We start from the raw sequence: 26,545 nt of genomic DNA on the forward strand, positions 1-26,545 counted from the left end.
AGTTAATTACAACCCCCCCAAAACTTGCCTCCCACTCTTGAGCCGTGGGCTGCCAATAAACAAAATGGCGCCGGTGGCCCTTTGCCCTCACCATGTGACAGGGGCTACCCGTGCCAATTGTCGGCCCCTGTCTCATGGAAGGAGCAATGGATGGCCGGTGCCATCTTAGAAAATGGTGTGGGCCACCCCAACCCTTCAAATTTAGTTAATTACAAACCCCCCCAAACTTGCCTAAAGTCCCTGGTGGTCCAGCGGGGGTCCCGGGAGCGATCTCCCGCTCTCGGGCCATTGGCTGCCAGTAAACAAAATGGCGTTGGCGGCCCTTTGCCCTTACCATGTGACAGGGCTACCGGTGCTATTCGTCGGCCCCTGTCACATGGAAGGAGGAATGGATGGCCCACGCCATTTTCTAAGATGGCGCCGGCCGTCCAAGTTTTCCCTCCACCCTTCTTGAAAAGTTCTTACACTTACTCTAAAATACTTTTGGGACAAGAACTTCTACTCTTACCTCCTCCCTGAGCTTTTTCTATTCTCTACCTGTATCTATCTATCTGTCTATCTATTTATCTATCTCTATAGCTATATATTAGGAACAATTTTCAAAGTGCTTTTTGAGGGTAAATAAAAGTATTTACCCATGGGAAAAAACCCTTTGAAAATTGCCCCCGAAATTATGTGGGGATAAGGAATGCTGCCAGGGGCATGGTTAGGGTTACTCAGGAAGATTTCATTTTGAAATTTCTGCTTGTTCTTTACCCCCATGTACTTTGCACCTACAAACTATGCGGGGCAAACAATTCCTGTGCCACTGGCCCACTGTGGGATTTTAAAAGGGAAACTCCAAGGAGAGTTTCCCTGTGAAAATTGACTTATAGGCCCATGGGCATAAAGTATCCCCAGGCCTACAAGTACGTCAGGAGAGTATGAAAATTTCCCTCAACATATATCATTAGGGTGACCATATAGCTCCATATCAAAGTGTGTGTGTGTTTGGAGGTGGGATGGGGTGGGGGGAGCAATCTGAGCCTGCCCTGGTTTTACCTCATTGCATGCATGGAGTTGTAGTTCTGATTTACCTGTTGAGTTCTGTAAGAATATATCCAAGTACCTTATTTTAAACTTTCAAAAGTCCTCTCGTGCTATAGTGGCCTTTTCAAAATTGCTTTCTTTCTGTGATAAAAGCTTTGACTCAGTTATTGGCAAGCAGCCCAAACAGATTGTGGCTGTTGGGCCTCATGAATTATTTATGGGTTTATCTTTAACAGGATTGTTATTTCAGGCCTTAACAGTTTCTGGAAGGGAATGCAATTTTTTTTTTTTTTTTACTATTTGATAATACCACAGAAAACAACCCCGTGTTTTTGTCTAGTACATCAACCCCTTTTTTCATCGGACAGCAAAAACGTGTATTCCAAAGGCACCTTATTTATCAGAAAGAAATGTTGCTATGGTAAATCTGTATCAGGCTATTGCAGTTCTAGGATACATTTCAGTCTTATGTTCACTTTGATTTTTTTTTTCTCTTTTATGATTAATATTTTTCCCTTATTTATTATTTTAGTCATATTTATTATTTTATTTATATTCTGCAGTATCCAATCCTTATCATTCAATGAGATTTACAAATTAAAACATCAAAAGAATTGCATATAAACAAATCAATACTATTATATAACTTAAATAGACATCAGGAAATGCAAAAAGAATTAAAGACACATTGACTGCCTGGTACGAAGGTAACCTAGATAGGATTTTAGACAGTGAGTAGCGACCTGAGGATGCGCAGGCAATGCACCAAAATGCACCCAAAGACATGCAACAGGCACAACAACAGGAGTGGATTTGGGCAGGAGGGCATCCTGAAATCCTGAATGGGTCGCTGGAAGGATGTTGGGTAGTTAAGCTGAGAATATGTTGCGTAGAACAGACTGGCCAAAAATGGAATCTTGCCTGCCAGCCTTATCCAAGCAATAATGGGCTGCAAAGGTATGGAGAGAGCTCCAGGTCGCAGCCTTACAAATATCAATAATTGGCACCGAACGAAGTTGTGCCACTGAGGTTGCCACGGCCCTAACAGAGTGTGCTTTTACACGGTCTTGGAGCAGAATGCCTGCTTGCTGGTAGCAAAAGGAGATACATTCCGCCAACCAGGAGGAAAGAGTCTGTTTTCCCACTGGATTTCCCAATTTGATGTTATCGAAAGAAACAAATAATTGAGTGGACTTCCTGTGGGCTGACGTGCGCTCCAAGATAAAAGGCTAGGGCATGTTTGCAGTCCAGGGAATGTAGACCCTGTTCTCCTGGGTTTGAATGGGGCCTTGGAAAGAAAGTAGGTAAGATGATGGATTGATTAAGATGAAATTCCGACACTACCTTTGGTAAAAACGTAGGGTGTGTATGGAGGAGTACTCTGTCATGTAGAATTTTATGTAAGGCGGGTAGGTGACTAATGCCTGTAACTCGCTAACTCTGCGAGCGGATGTTATAGCGAGAAAACAAATTACTTTCCAGTAGGCTGATTCAGTATGGTGTGCTCGGCCGAGTGCACCGTTAGCCCCCGTTTAGCCGCGCGTTTTCGACGCACTATTTTTACTCCTTATGTAGTAAGGGGTAATAGCGCGTGGAAAACGCCCGGCCCCCCCACCCCCCGAAACTAATAGTGCCCGCAACATGTAAATGCATGTTGATGGGCCTATTAGTTATTCCCGCGCAATACAGAAAGTAAAATGTGCAGCAAAGCCGGACATTTTACTTTTAGAAATTAACGCCTGCCCAAATGCAGGAGTTAATTTTGACCGGCACCAGGAAAGTGTACAGAAAAGCAGAAAAAACTGCTTTTCTGTACAGCCTCCGACTTAATATCATAGCGATATTAAGTTGGAGGCCCCAAAAATTAAAAAAAAATGTAAATCTGCCTGCGGCCCGCGGGTTGGAAGATAGATGCTCAATTTAGCGGGCATCCGATTTCCGAACCTGTGGCTGTTAGCTGGTTCGAGAACCGACGCCGGTAAAATTGAGCATTGGCTGTCAAACCCGCTGACAGCCGCCACTTCTGTCAATAAGGAGGAGCTAGGGACACTCCTTATTACCGCGGGCCCTCATTTAAATACTCGATCGCACGCACAGGAGAGTGGCCTGGGCACGCGTTGGGAGAGCGGGCGCTTGCCTCGGAGCGCCGGCTCTCCCGTGGTTTTTATTTATTTATTTATTTTTATTTATTTAAGGTTTTTATATACCGGCAATCATGAGCACATATCTTGCTGGTTTACATGGAACGGGAGTGCATTAAATACAACAACTAGAACTGTGGTGATCGAAGGAGCAGTTACAAATAACAAGGGTAGCAGAACTTGGATAAGAAGGAAGAGATAGGAAAGAATAAACGGTTTAAACGGTATACAAATAAATTAAATGCTATGTAAAAATGGCATGATTAATGGCTGAATATTTGAAGTCCTTGGTTTGTATCTATAACGTGATATTAGATTGTGTCTGGGAAAGCTTGCTTGAATAACCAAGTCTTAAGTCCTTTCCTAAAAGTTAAGAGGCAGGGTTCCAGTCTGAGATCTGTGGGAATGGAATTCCACAGAGAAGGGCCAGCAGTGGAGGTGGCACGATCTCTTAGAGTGATGTGTTTGGTCATTTTCGCAGGTCATTTTTACTGTATCCGCCCGCAGGTGGATTTCGCCCGCAGGTGGATTTCCCGCAGGTGGATATCCGCAGGTGGATATCCGCCCGCAGGTGGATTTCGCCCGCAGGTGGATCCGCCCGCAGGTGGATTTCGCAGGTCATTTTCGCAGGTCATTTTTACTGTATCCGCCCGCAGGTGAGATAGCGGAGATTGCAGGAGTGGAGAGGCTCAAACAGAGGTTTCATGAGCTGCCCTAAGACCATGTTAAGGTCCCAAGTGGGGGCCGGAGGGTGCAATGGAGGTTTCAGGTGGAGCAAACCTCTCATGATGCGTGTGACTAAAGGCTGTGTCGAAATAGAGACATCTCCCATACCGTTGTGGAAAGCGGCTACCGCATTGACATGCACCCTTATGGATGAAGTTTTCAGGCCTGATTCTGACAGATGCCAGAGATAGTCCAGAAAATTCACAGTGGAACAAGAGAAGGGGTCTATGGACATGGACAAGCACCAGACCGTAAATCTTTTCCATTTAGAACGATAAGAATGCCTCGTAGAAGGCTTTCGTGAAGCTACCAGGACTCGGGATACCGACTCTGAAAGATTAAGGGGTTGGTGTATTAACCTTTCAACATCCAGGCCATCAGGGATAGGGCCTGGAGGTTGGGGTGGCATAGGCACCCATCGTTCTGAGTGATCAGAAGTGGATCCTCCCCTAGAGGGATGTGCCGACGAACTGATAGGTCCCAGAGGATTGGGAACCAGACTTGCCGTGGCCAGTGAGTGGCTATCAGAATCATTAAGCCCTTGTCCCTTCGTAACTTCACGAGAGTCTTCGATATGAGTGGAAGTGGAGGGGACGCGTGGAGGAGACCGCTGGACCACGAGAGGGCAAAAGCATCCCTCGGCTGTGAGTGGCAGCTGCGAGTGAGCGAGCAGAAGTTCTCTACTTTGCTGTTGTGGATGGACGCAAAGCGGTCTATTTGTGGATTACCCCCAACGTTGGATGATTGTGTCTGCTACCGTGGGGTTGAGAGACCATTCGTGCGGATGGAAGGTTCGACTTAACTTGTCCACTAGAACATTGTCCACGCCCACCAAGTAGGTCGCTCTGAGGTACATCGAGTGGGAAAGAGCCCACGCCCATATCTGTACATCTTCCTGACACAAAAGGTAGGAGCCCATTCCCCTTTGCTTGTTGATGTACCACATCACCACCTAGTTGTCAGTCTGAATCAGGATGGCCTTGTTTGAGAGGCGATCCTGAAAGACTCTGAGGGCATATCTGAACACATAAAGCTACAGGAAATTTATCTGATGTTTGGCTTCCTCTGGATACCAGGTTCCCTGAGTCTGCAGGCCATCGACATGAGCACCCCAACCTAGGTTGGAGGCGTCCGTTGTCAGGATAATTTGAGGTTCTGGAATTTGAAAGGGAAGGCCTTGAAGAAGATTGGAGAGCCGCATCCACCAGGCCAGCAACAGGCGGAGCTGCTTGGTAATGTGGACAATGCAGGACATTGAATGATAAGCCTGAACCCACTGGGACTTCAGAGTTCATTGCATGACTCTCATGGTGAGGCGGCCATTGGAGTGACATGTGCAGAGGATGCCATGTGACCCAGCAAAATGAGGAAGTGATGAGCTGTTGTGTAATCTCGATTCTGGAGGCATTGTGCTAGAGACATGAGAGTACGAGCTCAATCCTGAGGGAGGAATGCTTTCGCCTGCATGATGTCCAGGTAGGCTCCTATTAAGGATAGGGCTTGAGAAGGAACTAGGCTGGACTTGGGATAGTTGATCAGAAACCCAAGAGACAGAAATGTATGGTGAGTTAGACGTAAGGAGGCAAGTGCGTCCTTTTGAGATGGAGCCCTTATCAGCCAATCATCAAGATAAGGGTAGACATGGACACCTTGACACCTCAGGTAGGCCGCGACCACTACGAGGTACTTGGTAAAGACTCGAGGTGAGAATCCAGGCCGAACAGCAGTACACGGTACTAGAAGTGCCGGGGGCCGACTAGGAATCAAAGGAATTTGCGGTGAGACGGAGTGATCGAGATGTGTGTGTACGTATCCTGAAGATCCAGAGAGCAAAGCCAATCTCCTCTTTGTAGAACAGGAAGTAGAGAGCCCAAGGTTACCATCCTGAACTTTTCCTTCTGTAGATACTTGTTTAAGGCATGCAGGTCCAGGATTAGACGAATGCCTCCTGACTTTTTTGGAATGAGGAAATACTGGGAATAGAACCCCTGCCCCTGCTGGGAGAGGGGCATTGGTTCTATCGCCTGGGATCTCAGGAGGGTTGAAACCTTCTCCTCCAGAAGATAGGAGTGGTTGGATGATCCTCACGTCGGCTGAGGTTGGGAGTCTGCTGGTACAGTCACGAAGTTGAGGTGGTAACCTTGAGTCAGTACAGCGAGTACCCACTGATCTGAAGTGACGTGTGCCATATGTTGGTGAAGTGGCAGAACCGACCGCCGACGGGTACGGATGGTAAAGGAGGTTGGCTTATGCTCTCCAGCGAGAAGTCAAAATCCAGCAGTTGGGCCCGGTGGAGGAGCTGGCTGAGTTTTCTTAGGCCTGGATTGTCTGGCCTGACATTTCTGGTAAGGTCTGCAGGGGCGACCTCGAGAAGCAGGAGGATAATATCTCTGTGGCTTGAAGGACGGCCGCTTAGAGTCTCTTCGGAATATCCTTTTAGAGGTGGATGGGAAATCAGAAGACACCTACAAAAGCTGGCATAGCGTCTCGTGGTGGTCTTTGAGTTGTGCTAATATCTCCTGGATTTTATCCCCGAAGAGATTATCTCCAGCACAGGGCAGGTCAACCAACCGGTCCTGTACTTCTGGTCTTAAGTCAGAGGACTTCATCCAGGCCCATCTTCGTGCACTAATCCCCGCTGCTGACACCCTAGAAGCAGTGTAAAAAATGTCATACGCAGCGTGGACCTCATGCTTGCCAGGGTATTGAGTTGATCCTGAAGCTGGTCGGGTAAAGACTCAGAAAATTCCTGGATCTTTTTAAATAGGTCCCTGTTATACTGGGTCATGTATAACTTGTAGAAGCAATGCGAGAAATAAGCATTGAGTCATGGAAAACACAATGGTCAAATGCATCCAGGGACCTCTGTTCTTTCCCTGGAGCTATGGAAGAATGAGGCTTAGAACGTCATGCCTTTTTCTGGGCTGACTCTACAACCACAGAATGGTGATCCAGTTGTGGTTTTTGGAAACCAGGGGCTGTCTGTACTAGGTAGGTGGCATCTGTTTTTCGATTCACCGGTGGTACAGAGCCTGGATGCTCCCAATTCCTCTTCAGCAAGTCCAGGAGGACTTCATGAATAGGTATGGACATGATCTCCTTGGGTGCATCTACAAATTGGAGCACTTCTAGCATCTTGTGTCTGGAGTCCTCTTCCATCTGAAGTTGGAATGGTATGGCTTACAGAAGAACATAAGAACATAAGAAAATGCCACACTGGGTCAGACCAAGGGTCCATCAAGCCCAGCATCCTGTTTCCAACAGTGGCCAATCCAGGCCATAAGAACCTGGCAAGTACCCAAAAACTAAGTCTATTCCATGTAACCATTGCTAATGGCAGTGGCTATTCTCTAAGTGAACTTAATAGCAGGTAATGGACTTCTCCTCCAAGAACTTATCCAATCCTTTTTTAAACACAGCTATACTAACTGCACGAACCACATTCTCTGGCAACAAATTCCAGAGTTTAATTGTGCGTTGAGTAAAAAAGAACTTTCTCCGATTAGTTTTAAATGTGCCCCATGCTAACTTCATGGAGTGTCCCCTAGTCTTTCTACTATCCGAAAGAGTAAATAACCGATTCACATCTACCCGTTCTAGACCTCTCATGATTTTAAACACCTCTATCATATCCCCCCTCAGTCGTCTCTTCTCCAAGCTGAAAAGTCCTAATCTCTTTAGTCTTTCCTCATAGGGGAGTTGTTCCATTCCCCTTATCATTTTGGTAGCCCTTCTCTGTACCTTCTCCATCGCAATTATATCTTTTTTGAGATGCGGCGACCAGAATTGTACACAGTATTCAAGGTGCGGTCTCACCATGGAGCGATACAGAGGCATTATGACTTTTTCCGTTTTATTCATCATTCCTTTTCTAATAATTCCCAACATTCTGTTTGCTTTTTTGTCTGCCGCAGCACACTGAACCGACGATTTCAATGTGTTATCCACTATGACACCTAGATCTCTTTCTTGGGTTGTAGCACCTATTATGGAACCCAACATCGTGTAATTATAGCATGGGTTATTTTTCCCTATATGCATCACCTTGCACTTATCCACATTAAATTTCATCTGCCATTTGGATGCCCAATTTTCCAGTCTCACAAGGTCTTCCTGCAATTTATCACAATCTGCTTGTGATTTAACTACTCTGAACAATTTTGTGTCATCTGCAAATTTGATTATCTCACTCGTCGTATTTCTTTCCAGATCATTTATAAATATATTGAACAGTAAGGGTCCCAATACAGATCCCTGAGGCACTCCACTGTCCACTCCCTTCCACTGAGAAAATTGCCCATTTAATCCTACTCTCTGTTTCCTGTCTTTTAGCCAGTTTGCAATCCACGAAAGGACATCGCCACCTATCCCATGACTTTTTACTTTTCCTAGAAGCCTCTCATGAGGAACTTTGTCAAACGCCTTCTGGAAATCCAAGTATACTATATCTACTGGTTCACCTTTATCCACATGTTTATTAACTCCTTCAAAAAAGTGAAGCAGATTTGTGAGGCAAGACTTGTCCTGGGTAAGCCATGTTGACTTTGTTCCATTAAACCATGTCTTTCTATATGTTCTGTGATTTTGATGTTTAGAACACTTTCCACTATTTTTCCTGGCACTGAAGTCAGGCTAACCGGTCTGTAGTTTCCCGGATCGCCCCTGGAGCCCTTTTTAAATATTGGGGTTACATTTGCTAACCTCCAGTCTTCAGGTACAATGGATGATTTTAATGATAAGTTACAAATTTTTACTAATAGGTCTGAAATTTCATTTTTTAGTTCCTTCAGAACTCTGGGGTGTATACCATCCGGTCCAGGTGATTTACTACTCTTCAGTTTGTCAATCAGGCCTACCACATCTTCTAGGTTCACCGTGATTTGATTCAGTCCATCTGAATCATTACCCATGAAAACCTTCTCCATTTCGGGTACCTCCCCAACATCCTCTTCAGTAAACACCGAAGCAAAGAAATCATTTAATCTTTCCGCGATGGCCTTATCTTCTCTAAGTGCCCCTTTAACCCCTCGATCATCTAATGGTCCAACTGACTCCCTCACAGGCTTTCTGCTTCGGATATATTTAAAAAACTTTTTACTGTGAGTTTTTGCCTCTACAGCCAACTTCTTTTCAAATTCTCTCTTAGCTTGTCTTATCAATGTCTTACATTTAACTTGCCAATGTTTATGCTTTATCCTATTTTCTTCTGTTGGATCCTTCTTCTAATTTTTGAATGGAGATCTTTTGGCTAAAATAGCTTCTTTCACCTCCCCTTTTAACCATGCCGGTAATCGTTTTGCCTTCTTTCCACCTTTCTTAATGTGTGGAATACATCTGGACTGTGCTTCTAGAATGGTATTTTTTAACAATGACCACGCCTCTTGGACATTTTTTACTTCAGAGATTTCCTTTATAAAATTAATAAAGGACAGGTCCTCTGGAGGAGAACGTCTTCTCTCCTCAGGGGGAGATGGCTCTGAAGGTAGATCATCAGAATCCTGGGAAGAATCATTGGTCCAAGGATCGTAAGGTTGATTACCTGCTCCCTTAGGATCTCCAGAAGGAAGTAATCGTGCTATTCCTGAAGGATCAGGCCCAGGCACCGACGGCATCGATGATGGCACCGACGGCATCGATGGAGGCACCGATTGAGGATGATGCAGTATTGATGGTATCGGTGACATCGATAGGCGAGTCGGTGGCAAGATCCCAGGCGGCCTGGGCAAAGGTTCCAGCCTTGGTGTTTCCTCGTCGTCCGATGACAAAGGAATTGGGGTGGAAGGCGTTGGACATACCGGTATCCTATTTGGGCACCGATCAATGCATCAAGCCTGCCGAGCCGATTCCCACAGTGCGAGTGCCTTGGGAATCGGGTCGGCAAGGGCTTGCTGTTACCCAGGTAGATGTTACCCAGTGTGATGTAGTGCAGCGCTGCCGGGGGCAGGAATGGATAAGATACCATATGGCGGCTAGTAATACTAGAGCCAGCCAGCAGGGGGAGCAGGTGAAGGTGAGAACTACAAATCCCAGGTTCCTAGAACCACCACCTGACCTGTAGGGAGAGCCTGGAGGCAAGCAGGTGGCAGACTCTGACACTAATGAGTCACACAGGTGAGCCTGGGGAGCTAGAGGAAGAGGGCGTGCCTAGGTAGCGGCACTGGCCAGAAAAAGCCAGTGCCAGGAAGCAAGATGGAGAAGGAAATGGAGGTAGGTTCCAGGGGAGAGGAATCCTCCAGCTGTCTCAGGGGCACAGCCTAGCCTGAAAAGGGAAACAGAGAACCTGTACCCTAAGGGAAGTTAGGGCAGGTGTGTTTGCGGGTGAACTGGAGAGCCGGGGGGCTCAAACAGTACCTTATATCCAGCACATGTGTTAAGGGGGTTTGCTGGTGAACTGGAGAGCCGGGGGGGCTCAAACAGTGCCTTGGCTCCAGCACCTGTGTTAAGGGGTTAGACTGCTGGAGAGCGGGGGCAGGGTCATTTGTTCAGCTCCTGAGGGGACGGAGCCAATGTAACAGATTCAGCTACTCTGCTTTATAAAAATGCTTTGAGGAACCTCTCTCTCTCTCTGTGTTATCTTTGGGGGTTGGGGGACTGCTTCAACCCCACGCCATACAAAGAGAACCCACAAGCCCAGCAAAACCAGGGCCTGCAGAGACCTGAACCTAGGGAGTCCTGTCTGACTGACGGACTCCAGGGATATCCAGGACTCGCGAGGGGCCTGAACCTGAGGCAGCGGAGCGGCACCCAGGGCAACACGGGCGGTGAGCCTTCACACCAGGTAGAGAGTCCATCAAGCTAGGTTGAGAGAACATTGCACAAATCTCATCTTTGGGTGAGTTTCCTCACCCCGAAGGTCATCAAATCTTCACAAGAGAGCAATGTTCTGTTCGTATGTCTCACTTTGAATGTCAAAGTGGCCCCTAATCCCTACACTAATACCTAAACCTCACCTTGAGTTACTAGGTGGGCCTCCTATAGAGATATAAATACCTACCTACCTGTCATGCCTTTGCCCCTAAATTTAAGAATCAGACATAAGACCCATAGCCATGTTGTACAAGCTTTTGCTTGCTAATCTTCAGTGGGTGTGGAAGTAGAGGAAGGGCAACACAAGTGGAGAGATGTGAAAGTGCAGGTATTCAGAAAGCACTCTAGAGGCATCGGAGGGGAAGGGAGAGAGGCACCATCGTTGCCCTGTCCCCTTCATAAAGATACCGTGTATGGAAACTGTGTAACTTAATGCATTGTGAGCACATTTGTGGACTTCTGAAGAGCACAGAAATGTGTAATATGTGCACTGCTTCATTATAAAACTAATTCAATTCATTCCAGACATCTGCCCAGCGATTCTGTATTTTCACCTACTCATGGGAAAGGGATATTTTCAGCTATTGGCTATTCAGCTATATTATGGGGGATTCACAGGTTTAAAGCAAGACATATTTTTTTGTTCTCATATATATGATTTTTCATTAAATTTCCTCCTATCTTTTACTGGTCTGTGATGCGATTTTACTATTTCAATAACACAATAAACAGTATCACTGCACCACTTTCACCATATACATAGAATTGGGACTGTGAGCACTTTGGTTGATTCTGGGCTCATAGGGGCGGATTTTCAGAGCCCTGCTCGCGTAAATCCGCCCAAAACCGGGCGGATTTACGCGAGCAGGGCCCTGCGCGCCGGGAAGCCTATTTTACATAGGCCTCCCGGCGCGCGCAGAGCCCCGGGACTCGCGTAAGTCCCGGGGTTCTCGGAGGGGGGCGTGTCGGGGGCGGGTCGGGGGGGCGGGCCCGGTCATCGCGGCGTTCCGGGGGCGTGTCGGCAGCGTTTTGGGGGCGGGTACGGGGCGTGGCTACGGCCCGGGGGCGTGGCCGCGCCCTCCGTACCCGCCCCCAGGTCGCGGCCCGGCGCGCAGCAGGCCCGCTGGCGCGCGGGGATTTACGTCTCCCTCCGGGAGGCGTAAATCCCCCGACAAAGGTAAGGGGGGGGTGTAGACAGGGCCGGGTGGGTGGGTTAGGTAGGGGAAGGGAGGGGAAGGTGAGGGGAGGGCAAAGGAAAGTTCCCTCCGAGGCCGCTCCGATTTCGGAGCGGCCTTGGAGGGAACGGGGGGAGGCAGCGCGGCTCGGCGCGCGCAGGCTATACAAAATCGATAGCCTTGCGCGCGCCGATCCAGGATTTTAGTGGATACGCGCGGCTCCGCGCGTATCTACTAAAATCCAGCGTACTTTTGCTTGAGTCTGATGCGCAAGCAAAAGTAGGCTGATCGCGCTTCTTTTAAAATCTACCCCATAATGAATTAATCTTAATATTAAAAAAAAGAAGTTTTTCCAAGCAGACTCTTGAACCTGTGTATAAGGTATGCATAGGTGAGGATGAAAAATAAAGGATCAACAATACATTCTGCACAATGCTTCTTTAGCAAAACAAAAACTTCTACAACTGCGGTCAATAGGGAAGGATAACTTTCAAACAAATGTGCTAGACAGCATATACACGCATATATGTCTGTGAGCAGACATGCAAATATTTTGTAATTCGTGCATATTTATAAAATATATCTATCTCTACCCCGCAACAATCCATGTATGTGGACTTAAGCATGAATAAATACTATGCATTGCAACCACATATATCCATGCATTAAATGCACAAACATTTCCTACCTATTTAAAAAAGATATGTGTATATATTTTGGGTCTGATTTTAAAAAGCATTTACACGCCTAAAATTGGGATTTACACATATAAATGGACTGTGTAAGTGACCTTTTGAAAATAGCTACAATATATGCCATTGAATTGCCCAGAGGATTTACTCATGTAAGTGCACTTTATGTAGGTAAATCGCTTTTGAAAATTGCTACAACAATAGTTACATTTACTTGTGTAAATCCTTATGAAAATTACCTACCTTTAATGGCATATATTGTAGCAATTTTCAAAAGGCCACGTGTAAAGTGCATTTCCATGTGTAAAACCCATTTTTAAGCATGTAAATGCTTTTGATAATCAGGCCCTTTTAGGTAAATTTCCAAAGGATTTACACGGGTAAATGTAAATTGTAGGAATTTTCAAAAGCCCACTTACTCGAATAAAGTGTATTTACTCGAGTAAAACCCAGTTTTACGCATGTAAATGCTTTTTAAAATCAGGCCCTTTATGCACAAAAGTAAAGTCGGACTTTCTCACATAAGTCACTCAATTTTAAAAGATGTGCATGTAAATGAAATTTAGCAGTTTATCAATTACTCCAGTAGTTCACCTAGTCCTTCTCCAGATCATCGAGATCTTCTTGGTTCACCCAGACTTCCCAACCAGAATAAACACATTTAATATCACTTACGCCAGATAATTAGCAGGTATAAAAATATGCAAGTAAGTTGGCAAATGTACATGTGTGTCTTTTTTTTTAATTTTTTTAATTTTTATTGAATTTTCACCATATATAATAGATACAATGTTCTCAGAATTAAAAGACAAACATAAAAGAATTCTAGCAATCATTATAAAAATGTAACCATTCTGTAGACATTTGTAGATAGGCCTTAGGCCTGAGCTATGTATTTCCTGACTCTGCTGGCAACATATTTCGCAACCATGTGCTTTGGCAAGCTCAGTACCGGAAGAAGGCAACACCCCAGAGACGGTACCTGATTGGACTATAAAGCAACGTTCATAATTGGATATTAGAAGAAGATAATACACCCAGGATGCGCATCAATGTATTTCTATTGGACAATGCAAAAAGTTTAAAAACTCCAGCCCGAGAGCTCTGCGCTTTGAGAAGCAAGCTGAATGTCCTTTGCCACTGACCTGCGTCTCCAGAGAAACAACGACTTCCTCTTATTCCTTGTTCCTCTTTCTATATTGTCTTTGTATTGCTATCAATAAATTTGCCTTTTAGATCATAAAGCTGTCTGAAGGTGCTTTCCGAATACCCGCGAAAAACACATTGTCCATGCATTATAGGCAATATTGGGAGACCAAGATGTAAATGAAGCAGTCATACAAAGAAATAATAATATCCAAACTCACATAAGCAGTATAGTTACCCCATACCTACATATTATTATGCCCACCCTCGCTGGAGTACTCTTAGGAGTGAGAATCTAAATATGATCATAATTGATCAGGATCATTGAAAACATATTTTGAATCTTGATAAACAATTAAACACCTACATGGAAAATGTAATATAAATTTTGCCCCTCTAGAAATAGCCTCTACTCTCATTGCAATAAACGTTTTCCTTCTGACTTGTGTATTTCTAGCAATGTCCGGAACTACACGAACCTGCTGGCCTTAGAAATTTTGTTTTTGATACCGAAAAAACATTCTTAATACCGAGTCTCTCTCAGTTGCAAAAGTAAACTGGACCAGTAATATAGCTCTAGTTTCGATGGACATCTCATATGATTTCTCCCAAATATCTGATAAATCCACAAATGGATCTGGAGGTTTATTTTGCTGTTGAGTATTTTCTTCTCTGAACTGAGGCAAATAATATATTTTAGAAATTGCGGGTAACGCCTGATCAGAAAATTTCAAAATATTCAACAGGTAACTCTTGAATAAATCATTGGGGGAAATCATTTTTATCTTCGGAAAATTTAATAGCCTCAGATTAGACCTTCTCAGCTGATTCTCAAAGGCTTCCATTTTATTCATTTGAAATTTTTCTGATCTTATAAGGTTACTTTGAACTGCCTCAGTGCCGTCTATTTTTTCCTCCATTGCTTTTAAAGATGTTTCCATTTTTATTACTCTATTGTCCAGGCTCTGAGTCTTATTTATACTTTCTTGCATCATAGTGGTCAGCACATTTATAGATTTATCCATAACTGCCAACATATTCCATATTTCTTCCAAAGTTATTTTCTGAGGCCTTATCAAAGGGGACTGCAATTAACTCTTATTTTTTGAGCCTCCTTTCCTACCTCCACCGGGCCCTCTCCAGCGACGTCTCGGTGCTGTGCCTCTTCTTTTTGGCCCCTGGAACCTTGAACTTCCGGGTTCTCTGAAGAGCTCAGTATTTCCTCAGCTCTTCTCTGGACACAAAAATGTAACAAGGCCAATAATTTCTCCAGCAATACAGCTGACAAATCCATTCTCTCTGTACTGCTTGTATGCTGTTTCTAGCAAGGTTGTTGGTTCCTAGATGGATGATAATATCAACTTTAGGGTGTTTGCTTTCTTCTTTGATCGCTTTGACTATCTGAATAGCATTTCTGTTGGCCGATGATCCTGGGAGGCTTTTAACTCTAGCATTTCTCTCAAAAAGAGTTCCCAAATTAGTGCCTCTGATGACAGAGTCACCCAGCTCAATGAGCTTTTTCCTTTGGTTATGACTGGGAATGAATGCTGATTGGTTGCAAGGAGGGCCAGTGGGCAGGGCTTAACCTGGAAGTGAATGCTGATTGGCTGAGACATCGGTCACACATCTGTCAAAACAAGGATAGTAACATTCAAATCGGTGCACAGGTGCAATTTGAATGTGTGCACATTCATCAGCCCATGCCCTGGGATGTGGCTATTTGTTGCGATCCCCCCTGTCGCTGCGCCACAGGAGGCATCTTACCTTCGCTTCTGGGGGCTGCTCCGAAGCCAGGGCCTCGCCTGCGAACTATCCAGGATTTGCTCCCTGGCCTGGGAGGCCTCGCTGTTCTTGAGGCCTGCCTGTGGCTTGCTTGGCTCTGCTTGGACTTCCTGGTTCGGCCACGCCCTTCTCCCTAGGGGCCGGCCCGCGGCACTCCTCCTTAGTTATAGGGCCAGTGAGGAGCGGTCCATGTGAACTCCTCCCAGGGAATTGCCTGCATACAGCAGTATAAAAGGACCTTCACTTCAGTTCCTGTTTGCCTTCGGATTGAGTCTCACAGTCATCTGTGCTTCTTCCTCGATCTAGGTCCTCCATGGTCTTCGCTTGTCTTGACGGCTCCCTGTCCTGTGTCTCTGCCTGTTTCCTTGATGTTGGTTCCAGATGTTCCTAGATGTTTGTTCCTCTTCCAGTTCCTTATGTTCCAGCTTGCTTCAGACTGCCAGGAGTGCAGTATCCCGCTTTAGACTGCCAGGAGTGCAGTAACCCACTTCTTCCCTGCGCTTGTCCCATTCTCAGCGTGGTCCGCAACCAGCCTTCCTGGGCTGTGTAGGGCATGCAGTGGGACAGGGTGGTCCGCGACCAGCCCATTGGGTCCGCCCGTGTCGGTGGGCTGAGTAGGGCACCCTGAGGGACAGTGCCAATGTCTTCCTTCCCAGCTCTCGTCTATGATGTCTCCGCTTCAGCCCTCATCATTGATGTCTTTGCTGCAGTCTTCATTTGTAATGTCTTCTGTGTTCCAAGGACTCTGTCTGCCCTCGTCCTCTGTCTGGCCTGCTGCCCAATGTCGTTACCCAGCGGCAGATCCGCTGGGCTTGGAACAGTCGGAGGACCGTTCATCAATCAACATTGCGTTGTTGGTTGCCGTGGGTGTGCAGGTCCGGTTGAGGGTCAGACCTTGTTCTCTATTCCTTGCTTCGGCTATGCCTCGCCTAGCTCTCCATGCTTGCACTGGCTCACCTCCCACGGTGTGGCTTGGGGCTCCTCCCTGAGTCTCGCCGTGGCCCAAGGGCTCACTACACCTGCTCTAGAGGTGACCGCGCTCCTCACACTCGCAACAGAATCCGAAAGGCCTCCAAGCCCTCGGTTCATCAGCAGCATGGAGGATGCGCTCGTAACAGAATCCGAAGGCCATGAGCTCAGTGAGCTGTGCTTGGGATGGACTTATGTTTGGTCCTAGAATTTTTTTTTTCTCCTTGGTTTTCGTTTCACGACCTGCTGGAGGCGCCAGCTTCTGCCACTGATTACGACCTGCTGGAGGCGCCAGCTGTCTGGTTCCCACGACCCGCAGGAGGTGCCTGCACCCAGACCATCTGCTCTTTGTTCCCAGGATGGAGTTCCACGACCTGCAGGAGGCGCCTGTGCTCCTCCTGATGTTGCTGTAGCCCGCTCCCACCCTGCCCCCCCCCTTGTTTCCTGCTTTTGCTTGTTTCTGCTGTGGTACTGCCTTTGCTCCTTTTTTGCTGTGGTATTGCTTTTGCTCGTTTCTGTTGTTGCTCTGGTTGCGCTTGTTCGTGCTGTGTGTGGGTGCGCTTGTTTGTGCTGTGTGTGGGTTGCTCGTTTGTGCTGTTTTCTGCTTGTTGCTTGTTTGTCCTGTTTTCCGCTTGTTGCTTGTTTGTCCTGTTTTGTTTCCACTTGTTGTTTCCCGCTTGTGTGTTCCCATCCTCCTCGTTCCCACGTTTTGTTCCCTCGTTTCCTGTCTCTCCCTCTTCGCTCTTTTGCCCTTTGCTCCTTCGCTTTTTGCTCTCTCACTCCTTGCTCTTGGGCGCCCTTGCCCTCCGCTCCCTTGCTCTCCGCTCCTTCGCTCTCTGCTCCCTTGCTCTCTGCTCCCTTGCTCTCTGTTACCTTGCTCTCTGCTTCCTCGTAGAGATGTGAATCGTGTCCTCGATTGTCTTAACGATCGATTTCGGCTGGGAGGGGGAGGGAATCGTATCGTCGCCGTTTGGGTGTTTAGAGTATCGTGAAAATCGTTAAAATCGTGAACCGGCACACTAAAACCCCCTAAAACCCACCCCCGACCCTTTAAATGAAATCCCCCACCCTCCCGAACCCCCCCCCAAATGCCTTAAATTACCTGGGGGTCCAGCGGCGGTCCGTAGCTAAATTGGGGGAAGGGGGAGGGCAGGAAAACCGGCACACTAAAACACCCTAAAACCCACCCCGACCCTTTAAATGAAATCCCCCACCCTCCCGAACACCCCCCCAAATGCCTTAAATTACCTGGGGGTCCAGCGGCGGTCCGGAACGGTCTCCTGCAATTGAATCGTGTTGTCTTCAGCCGGTGCCATTCTGCACCGCCATTTTGCAAAATGGCGGCGCAAAATGGCAGCGGCCATGGACCAACACGATTCGACTGCAGGAGGTCGTTCCGGACCCCTGCTGGACTTTTGGCAAGTCTTGTGGGGGTCAGGAGGCCCCCCCAAGCTGGCCAAAAGTCCCTGGGGGTCCAGCGGGGGTCCGGGAGCGATTTCCTGCCGCGAATCGTTTTCCGTACGGAAAATGGCGCTGGCAGGAGATCGACTGCAGGAGGTCGTTCAGCGGGGGCTAGGTTCACGAGTTCCTTACCCCCGGGTCAAGAAGCAGTCTTTTTCACCTCCTTAGGTAGGATTTCAAGTTCTTTCTCTCAAGAAGTCACAGTAGAAGTCCGGTTTAAGAGTTCTCACCAGGCTGACACACACGGGAGGGCGTGGCTTCCGATACGCTGTCGAGGCTAGGTTCACGAGTTCCTTACCCCCGGGTCAAGAAGCAGTCTTTTTCACCTCCTTAGGTAGGATTTCAAGTTCTTTCTCTCAAGAAGTCACAGTAGAAGTCCGGTTTAAGAGGTCTCACCAGGCTGACGCACACGGGAGGGCGTGGCTTCCGATACGCCGTCGGGGCTAGGTTCACGAGTTCCTTACCCCCGGGTCAAGAAGCAGTCTTTTTCACCTCCTTAGGTAGGATTTCAAGTTCTTTCTCTCAAGAAGTCACAGTAGAAGTCCGGTTTAAGAGTTCTCACCAGGCTGACGCAAATGGGAGGGCGTGGCTTCCGATACGCCGTCGGGGCTAGGTTCACGAGTTCCTTACCCCCGGGTCAAGAAGCAGTCTTTTTCACCTCCTTAGGTAGGATTTCAAGTTCTTTCTCTCAAGAAGTCACAGTAGAAGTCCGGTTTAAGAGTTCTCACCAGGCTGACGCACACGGGAGGGCGTGGCTTCCGATACGCCGTCGGGGCTAGGTTCACGAGTTCCTTACCCCCGGGTCAAGAAGCAGTCTTTTTCACCTCCTTAGGTAGGATTTCAAGTTCTTTCTCTCAAGAAGTCACAGTAGAAGTCCGGTTTAAGAGTTCTCACCAGGCTGACGCACACGGGAGGGCGTGGCTTCCGATACGCCATCGGGGCTAGGTTCACGAGTTCCTTACCCCCGGGTCAAGAAGCAGTCTTTTTCACCTCCTTAGGTAGGATTTCAAGTTCTTTCTCTCAAGAAGTCACAGTAGAAGTCCGGTTTAAGAGTTCTCACCAGGCTGACGCACACGGGAGAGCGTGGCTTCCGATACGCCGTCGGGGCTAGGTTCATGAGTTCCTTACCCCCGGGTCAAGAAGCAGTCTTTTTCACCTCCTTAGGTAGGATTTCAAGTTCTTTCTCTCAAGAAGTCACAGTAGAAGTCCGGTTTAAGAGTTCTCACCAGGCTGACGCACACGGGAGGGCGTGGCTTCCGATAAGCCGTCGGGGCTAGGTTCACGAGTTCCTTACCCCCGGGTCAAGAAGCAGTCTTTTTCACCTCCTTAGGTAGGATTTCAAGTTCTTTCTCTCAAGAAGTCACAGTAGAAGTCCGGTTTAAGAGTTCTCACCAGGCTGACGCACACGGGAGGGCGTGGCTTCCGTTACGCCGTCGGGGCTAGGTTCACGAGTTCCTTACCCCCGGGTCAAGAAGCAGTCTTTTTCACCTCCTTAGGTAGGATTTCAAGTTCTTTCTCTCAAGAAGTCACAGTAGAAGTCCGGTTTAAGAGTTCTCACCAGGCTGACGCACACGGGAGGGCGTGGCTTCCGATACGCCGTTGGGGCTAGGTTCACGAGTTCCTTACCCCCGGGTCAAGAAGCAGTCTTTTTCACCTCCTTAGGTAGGATTTCAAGTTCTTTCTCTCAAGAAGTCACAGTAGAAGTCCGGTTTAAGAGTTCTCACCAGGCTGACGCACACGGGAGGGCGTGGCTTCCGATACGCCGTCGGGGCTAGGTTCACGAGTTCCTTACCCCCGGGTCAAGAAGCAGTCTTTTTCACCTCCTTAGGTAGGATTTCAAGTTCTTTCTCTCAAGAAGTCACAGTAGAAGTCCGGTTTAAGAGTTCTCACCAGGCTGACGCACACGGGAGGGCGTGGCTTCCGATACGCCGTCGGGGCTAGGTTCACGAGTTCCTTACCCCCGGGTCAAGAAGCAGTCTTTTTCATCTCCTTAGGTAGGATTTCAAGTTCTTTCTCTCCCCTAAGTCATTCTAAACGAATTCACATCCCTAGTTGTTAGTATTCCCTAAAAAAATAATACTTGTACCTTTAAAACGGATAGCATCAGGAATTTGAAGTGAAGATGACAACACTTGTCCCACTCCAAGGAGCACATCGCAAACACTATCCATCCATAGCGGGCCTTACCTGAACTGATAAATCCACATTAGTTTAGGGTAAACTTTCTTTTATTTTTTTCATCTCTTTTCCATCAAAAAATGTTATCACAGCGTCCATAGAGATTACACTTTTAGGAGTCACCAAATAATTACACCTCAGCATCTTTCATGTATGATACAACAAAGCAATTGCTAAAACTAATGCATTATTCAGTCACTTTCTTTTATTTAATGAGGAACAATATCTGCGCTAGGCAGCAGGTTAAATGCTTTAGCAGTGTGTAGCTTTTTTTTTTTTCTCATGCTGACGGCCCAGGCAGTGTATATAATCCTTCAGCTTTACACAGCGCCAATAGAAGAAATATGACAGCCACATGGACCAACCTTGGCAAAGGCAGCCCTGCGTCCAGAGCTTCAGCAAATACACTATCTGCTAAAGAGCAGCCACTCTGTAGAACTACAAGGGTCTGCTGAAGAGCGCCGTAAATCTTCCTTGGGCTCCCCTTCCAAGTGTTAATTAGCATATTTAAGACTGGCGTGAAGGTGACCTCAGAAACGGGCTGGTAGAAGGGAAAAGCTGTTCCAGACGCCCAGTTGAATGAAAAGCGAATACCCAGACCTCGTTTTCCCAATCGAGCTGCCCTCCTCTCCCGTCTCCCACGAATAAATTTTCTACAACACAGACCATTCACCTCAGAGCTGCCACACAACTGGCAGCAGCATCCCTCATCGTTTTTGTTTTTGCATCTCAACCCCTCCCCAACCTCCGTCCTCTACCGTACTTTAACGTCACCCCAGAATACTTCCAGTTCACAGGCAATGTTTTTACTTTCTGCTAACTGAAAAGGAAGAACTGCAGTAGCAGCAGCTGGAGAAATGAGAAGTTCCTTTCTTTCGTCCTTCCAGTCCCTAAGCTTGGGTGCCTTTGGCTGGTGAGGGTGCACTGGGAGCGCGGTCCCGCTCCCTCGGAGAGCGCAGCTAGCGCCTTTTTCCCGCCCTCCCAGGACAGAGGCGTGGGGGCTTGGCAGTGTGCATGCTGCTGCCGCCGGCTGTCCGGCCGCGCAGGCGCACTGGGCGCAGAGCCAGCTGCTGCTGCTGCTGAGCGCCGCGCGTGGCACTGCCACAGTCTCAGCCGCCTCAGCAGCAGCAGCAGCCACAGGAGCGTTACCATGAGCTGCTTCATCCTTTCCACAGCCACTCACCGGGATTCGGCAAAACCCGCACGCGGAACCAAGGCAGCTTCCCGACCCACTGACAGGAGCTTTCCAAACACAGGATGCCGGGGGGCAAAAGAGGGCTGGTTGCACCGCAGAACACGTTTTTGGAAAACATTGTCAGGCGCTCAAATGGTAAGAGAACCTACGCCTCCCGGACATGGGACATGAGAATTACATGGGCTGTCTGTGGAGGGGCTGCGAGGTCGTAGGTGTAGCGTCCTGGGTAGAGAGACTAGGGAAAGGTCCGCGCTGAGGTAGGAGTAGGTGGGCAGGGACATGCCAGCCAAGCGGGCAAGAGGAGAGGTTGCATTTGTTTGAATTTCGGTGAAATGCTGTTGTTGCTGGTCAGTGGATGGAGACAGGGACACGGACTGAAGCAGGAAAGTTACTTTTTGTTCGCTCTGTGCTGCTGGCGCGCGAAGTTCGGTACCGTCTTTCTGTAGCTGAGCGCGGGTGATTCCTTATTAAGACGGTACAAGGAAACCTAGAGTACTATTGTAACACTGATTAGCAGGCTGCAATTCTCGAAATGGTGACAGGACCGAACAGAGCTATTTTGTTTTTGCTTTTTTGTTCAAGAATAAATACCGCAAGGATCGGCTGGTCGGCGTTTGAAATAGCATCTGCCCAGGGTTCAGTGATCATTTAACAGCAACTATTTATACACTGGCTAGTGAAAAGGTGGTGGTGGTGAGCTGTGTTTAGATTTCAATAAAGTATAGCAACCACTTCTGTTTAAGAAGAGAAATTCAAAGCACCCTCACTATCAATAAATTAACTGGGCGATTAGTTGTTATAGTGGTGATTTGGGAGTTAAATTTTAAAGTTATGTTAATCACTGACAGAATTTTAAGAGAACTGCCCTCTCTAGTTAATACCTTTTCAAAAGTGTTTTAGGGTCAGTTGTACCAAAGGATTTTCCCCCTCAGACACAAAATGAGAAAAACGTTTGAGTAGGTCTGACACCTATGTGCTGACTACTATGTGCTCTTTAATTTACTTCAAAAATATTTTTCTCAAATCTTCATCAGCATCAAAAGGCTAACATACAGATACTGTGTGATGTCAAGAGTAACAAAAGCTGACAGGCCATTTTTTTCTTGGAAGGAAATATATTCACTTATTCATTTAAAATGTTCTAAAAAAAAGCAAAAACAAGGTGCGGAGAGGGGCGGACAATGGGATTAGGGGCCAGTTCAAACCTGGGCATGAGCCAATGAGACAAGGAAGGCGGCGTCTTTGAGCTCGGGTACTTAGAGGTAGTGAGGGGTGGGGGGAGCACATTTGCAGCCTGGAAGCGAGAGCAACAGGCTGATCTCAGCACGGCTGTGCTGTAACAGGCTGACCTCAGCACGGCTGTGCTACAACAGTTTTGCTTTTACTTTCACTTTGCCTCCAGCACGGCTGTGCTGTAAGAGGAGCAGATCAGCTAAAGGAGCAGGAACGATTTCTTTGATTACATCATTGGGTAAAGTACATAGATTTTGTGGCTTATAGGCAAAATGTTGAGAATATTAATGGTAATTTTGTGTTGCTAAGGTCTGGAAGGTATGCTCACCCCCTCCCCCCTTTTGCATTGAACTGGCTCTGCATTACCAGTACTTTATTTAATGAAAAGGCTTTGAATGCATGGCTGCTTCTGCCTGGAATGTCCTTTTATTTAAGGAAATGCCTTAGCACATGGCTGGTTATATATATTTTAACTAATATATATTTAGTGAAACGCCATGGGCACATGGCCACACTTTACCTGTTATTATATATATATTTTTTGAACTCATGGCTGGCTTTCAGCACAATGCTTGCTCTGCATGTTGCTGTATTTATTGAAAGGGCAGCGAGTGCAGGGCTGGTTATCTTTCACTTGTAGCCTCTTAAGAAACGCCATTGAAGGGGTCTGCACATGGTGAATGCATAGGTGGTTAGAGCACATGGCTGGCAGTAGCAGGCTTGGTAGCTCAGTGGTTAGAGCACTGATCTTGTAGGCTTGCTTTACTTTAAAATCGATGTTTTCTATGTATTGCTTTACCCCTCGCTCTCTAAATTGCTAGGAAGTGGGCAGGCTTCATGTCTACCATGCTACCTCAACAACCTGTGGATGTGCTTTGTTATACCTAAGTAATCTGACAATTAAAAAGTAGCTAGCATCCCGTAGTTGGGAATTCTGATGATATGTCTATGGGACAGCGGTATGGCATTTGAGTGCTCAGCCAGGTTAACAGGATGTTTTTTATATTAATCCTAAAGGTGATATTTAGTATTCGGTTACCATTTAAAGGGAGAGCTGTCCCATGTGCACGTTTATACTGAATTATAAGGGGTACAGGACCCTCAGCTTGATAGATATGATTTAGGCTGCGCTATGCAGCTCTATACAAAGTAAATTAAAATATTAATGAAAGGTTGGATTACATCTTAGCATGGTATTGTGGTTCTCATGGGAAGGGCTTGCCAGCAGAGGTCAGCACATGGCAGCGGCCATTTTGGGAGGTCAGCACATGGCAGCGGCCATTTTGGGAGGTCAGCACATGGCAGCGGCCATTTTGGGAGGTCAGCACATGGCAGCGGCCATTTTGGGAGGTCAGCACATGGCAGCGGCCATTTTGGGAGGTCAGCACATGGCAGCGGCCATTTTGGAGGTCAGCACATGGACTTTCAGGATTTTTTTTTACTATTACTTTTCTTTTACTCCCCAGGCCCCCCCCCCCCATGTGCCGGCACTCCCGCCTCCCCACAGAGTTCGGCCGCCCCTCGCCCCCCCCCCCCCCCACCTTCCTCAGCTGCCCCCTCCCCCACCCACCCCCCTTAGCAGGTGTGCGCACACCCACGTTTGGCTACCTATTCATATGCCCCCCCCCCCCCCCAAACTGTGCGGGATCTAACCATTTAATATGTCTACACAGCATGGCTACCACTCAGTTTGCTATGGCTTCTGCCCCGTCCGCACTTATGCCGGACCAGGCTCCAGCCAAGCGAGCACGTCGGAAGCCAAGCAAATTGCAGGAAAACTTCGCGGCAACGCCAGAAGTCGAAAAACGTAAGACCAAGACACAGAGGAATAAGAAGAGGAAATCCGCAAGCACACGACAACCGCGTAGCATCAGCCATTTGGGCTGCTATGTACCGGAGCAGTCCCCTCCACGGGGCATGACCCCTGCAGCACCGATCCCTGCAGCACCGCCACGAGAGAACTTCGGCAATGCTACCGAACGACAGCTGCATCAGCTCATGGACCAAACCTTGTCAGCGGCTGCTATCCATGGCACGGACAGGGTGAAGGCAATGCTGGATGCCTTAACGCATACCACTAGCCCATCCCCTGGCTCAGTGCCCATCGGTCCACAGCACGGTGCAGCGGGCAGCTCCAACAGTTCAGCTGGCAACACCCAGCCACCAGCACGTCAAGACAGCTCATGGACAACACGGGCAACCGCAAGAAGGACAGAACTGTGAGTACCCTGATTTAAACCGGGGCCAGGGTAATGCGCAGGTACCCCCAACACAGCCCAGTTACCCACCACCAAGGAATGGCAGCGAAGTGTGGCTGGGGCCACAAAGCGCTCCTACTGACAATTTCGCTGCTATGAAAGCTATTTTCGATAACTGGCATGGGCAGGGTAATGCTAACACTAGCCCAACACAGGAAACAGGGCAGTCAGGACGACCCATGGGGAATATTTTACTTGTGACACCAACCCCAGCCACAGCTACAGCTGTTGGAACACCAACCACAGCTACAGCGGTTGGAACAACGGTGGGTCAGCTGGGGACCAATGGGCACAATACCACTGGTAGCTCAGCCACGAATGGCAATAACGCTGCACAATACACATGTACAGTGGGCTCACTAACCACGCATGTGTCAGAGGCGTTAAAAGAGAAAATATGGCGCAGCGAATATGTAGATATATTCGAGCTGCTCAGGAAAGAAGGGGAGGGTTCCGATCCCAAATGCCACGAAGCGTGCAAACTCTCAGCTAGGGAGAAACCCTGCATCGCTAAGACGCTAGCTAATTGGTCAGCAGGATTCAGAATTCTGTCATCCATCATAGGTCAAAAATTTCCTGAAAAATGTTGCTCCTTAATTGCTTACCAGGACGTCATTTGTGGTGCTTATCGCACGTATGGCGGTACGGCTTGGTTGGAGTATGATGAGCAGTTCAGAAGGAATATGGCTGTGAACCCAGGTTTAGAATGGGATCGCAAGGATATTGACCTCTGGCTCTCAAAAATCACACCGTACCGACCGGTGCAGGAGGTTGTCCCTGGCTTCGCTGGCAATGCATACCAGCCGAGTACATGGTTAACTCCTCGCCAACATACTTTTACGGAAAGATTTCCATTTCGGCAAGGTCAGCCCTTTCGTCAAGGGCAAAGGTGGGGGCAAGCCACTAGATTTAGGGGCGGGGGGACTCCCATCTGTAGGCTGTTCAACTCTGGTTTTTGCAGATTCGCTGCTGCCTGCAAATTCAGACACGCCTGCATGGGATGCGGTGCAGGCCACCCTCAAACAAAATGCTCAAGGGGAGGAACCATCCCCCACACAGAGCAACAATAAATTCATTAGAGCACATACCCCCATTAAGATACATAGCTTGCAGGTCTGTTTAAAGGGTTATCAGCCCAAGGAGGCCAGATGGCTATACGAAGGGTTTTCCCAAGGTTTTCATATACCTTTCATGGGGCCAGAAACCGCCACAGAGGCTAAGAATCTCTTATCTGCGAGGAATAATGAAGAGGTCATTGCACTAAAGATCAAAAAAGAAAGCGACATGGGTAGGGTGGAAGGCCCATTCAAGGACAAACCTCTACCTCATTTTAGGATTTCCCCTCTGGGGGTGGTTCCCAAAAAAGAGCCAGGGGAATTCCGAATGATTCACCATTTATCCTTCCCAGAGGGTGGGTCAGTGAATGATTACTTGGACCCCGAAGCATGCTCGGTCGCCTACGCCTCATTCGACCAGGCATTAGACATGGTGAAGCATTGGGGGCAAGGGGCATGGTTGGCAAAAGCCGACATTGAATCAGCCTTCCGCTTGCTTCCAATACATCCAAGCTGCTTCCATCTGTTGGGGTTTCAATTCAGAGGTAAATATTACTTCGATAAATGCCTCCCGATGGGCTGCTCTATATCTTGCGCCTACTTTGAGAGGTTTAGCACATTTGTGCAATGGGCTGTAGAGCAGGACATCGGGAAAGGGAAAATCATACACTATTTGGATGATTTCTGTTTACCGGCCA

At 47.6% G+C, this 26,545-nt stretch overlaps 1 protein-coding gene across 2 annotated transcripts; it reads left to right on the forward strand.

The window, feature by feature from the left end:
• Nucleotides 1-22,587: 22,587 nt before the first annotated feature.
• Nucleotides 22,588-26,264, forward strand: LOC115089817. 2 transcript variants are annotated; one of them, XM_029598139.1, is made up of 2 exons: nt 22,588-22,772; nt 24,208-26,264. In XM_029598139.1, exon 2 carries the CDS (start codon nt 24,888-24,890, stop codon nt 25,860-25,862), a length of 975 nt encoding a protein of 324 aa, XP_029453999.1. In that variant the 5' UTR covers nt 22,588-22,772; nt 24,208-24,887; the 3' UTR covers nt 25,863-26,264. The 2 variants fall into 2 exon arrangements, with proteins under 2 accessions (XP_029453999.1, XP_029454002.1); XM_029598142.1 differs by having other exon boundaries at nt 24,208-25,647.
• Nucleotides 26,265-26,545: the final 281 nt, after the last annotated feature.

Source organism: Rhinatrema bivittatum, chromosome 4 (genome assembly GCF_901001135.1).
Source record: "Rhinatrema bivittatum chromosome 4, aRhiBiv1.1, whole genome shotgun sequence".
NCBI lineage: Eukaryota > Metazoa > Chordata > Amphibia > Gymnophiona > Rhinatrematidae > Rhinatrema > Rhinatrema bivittatum.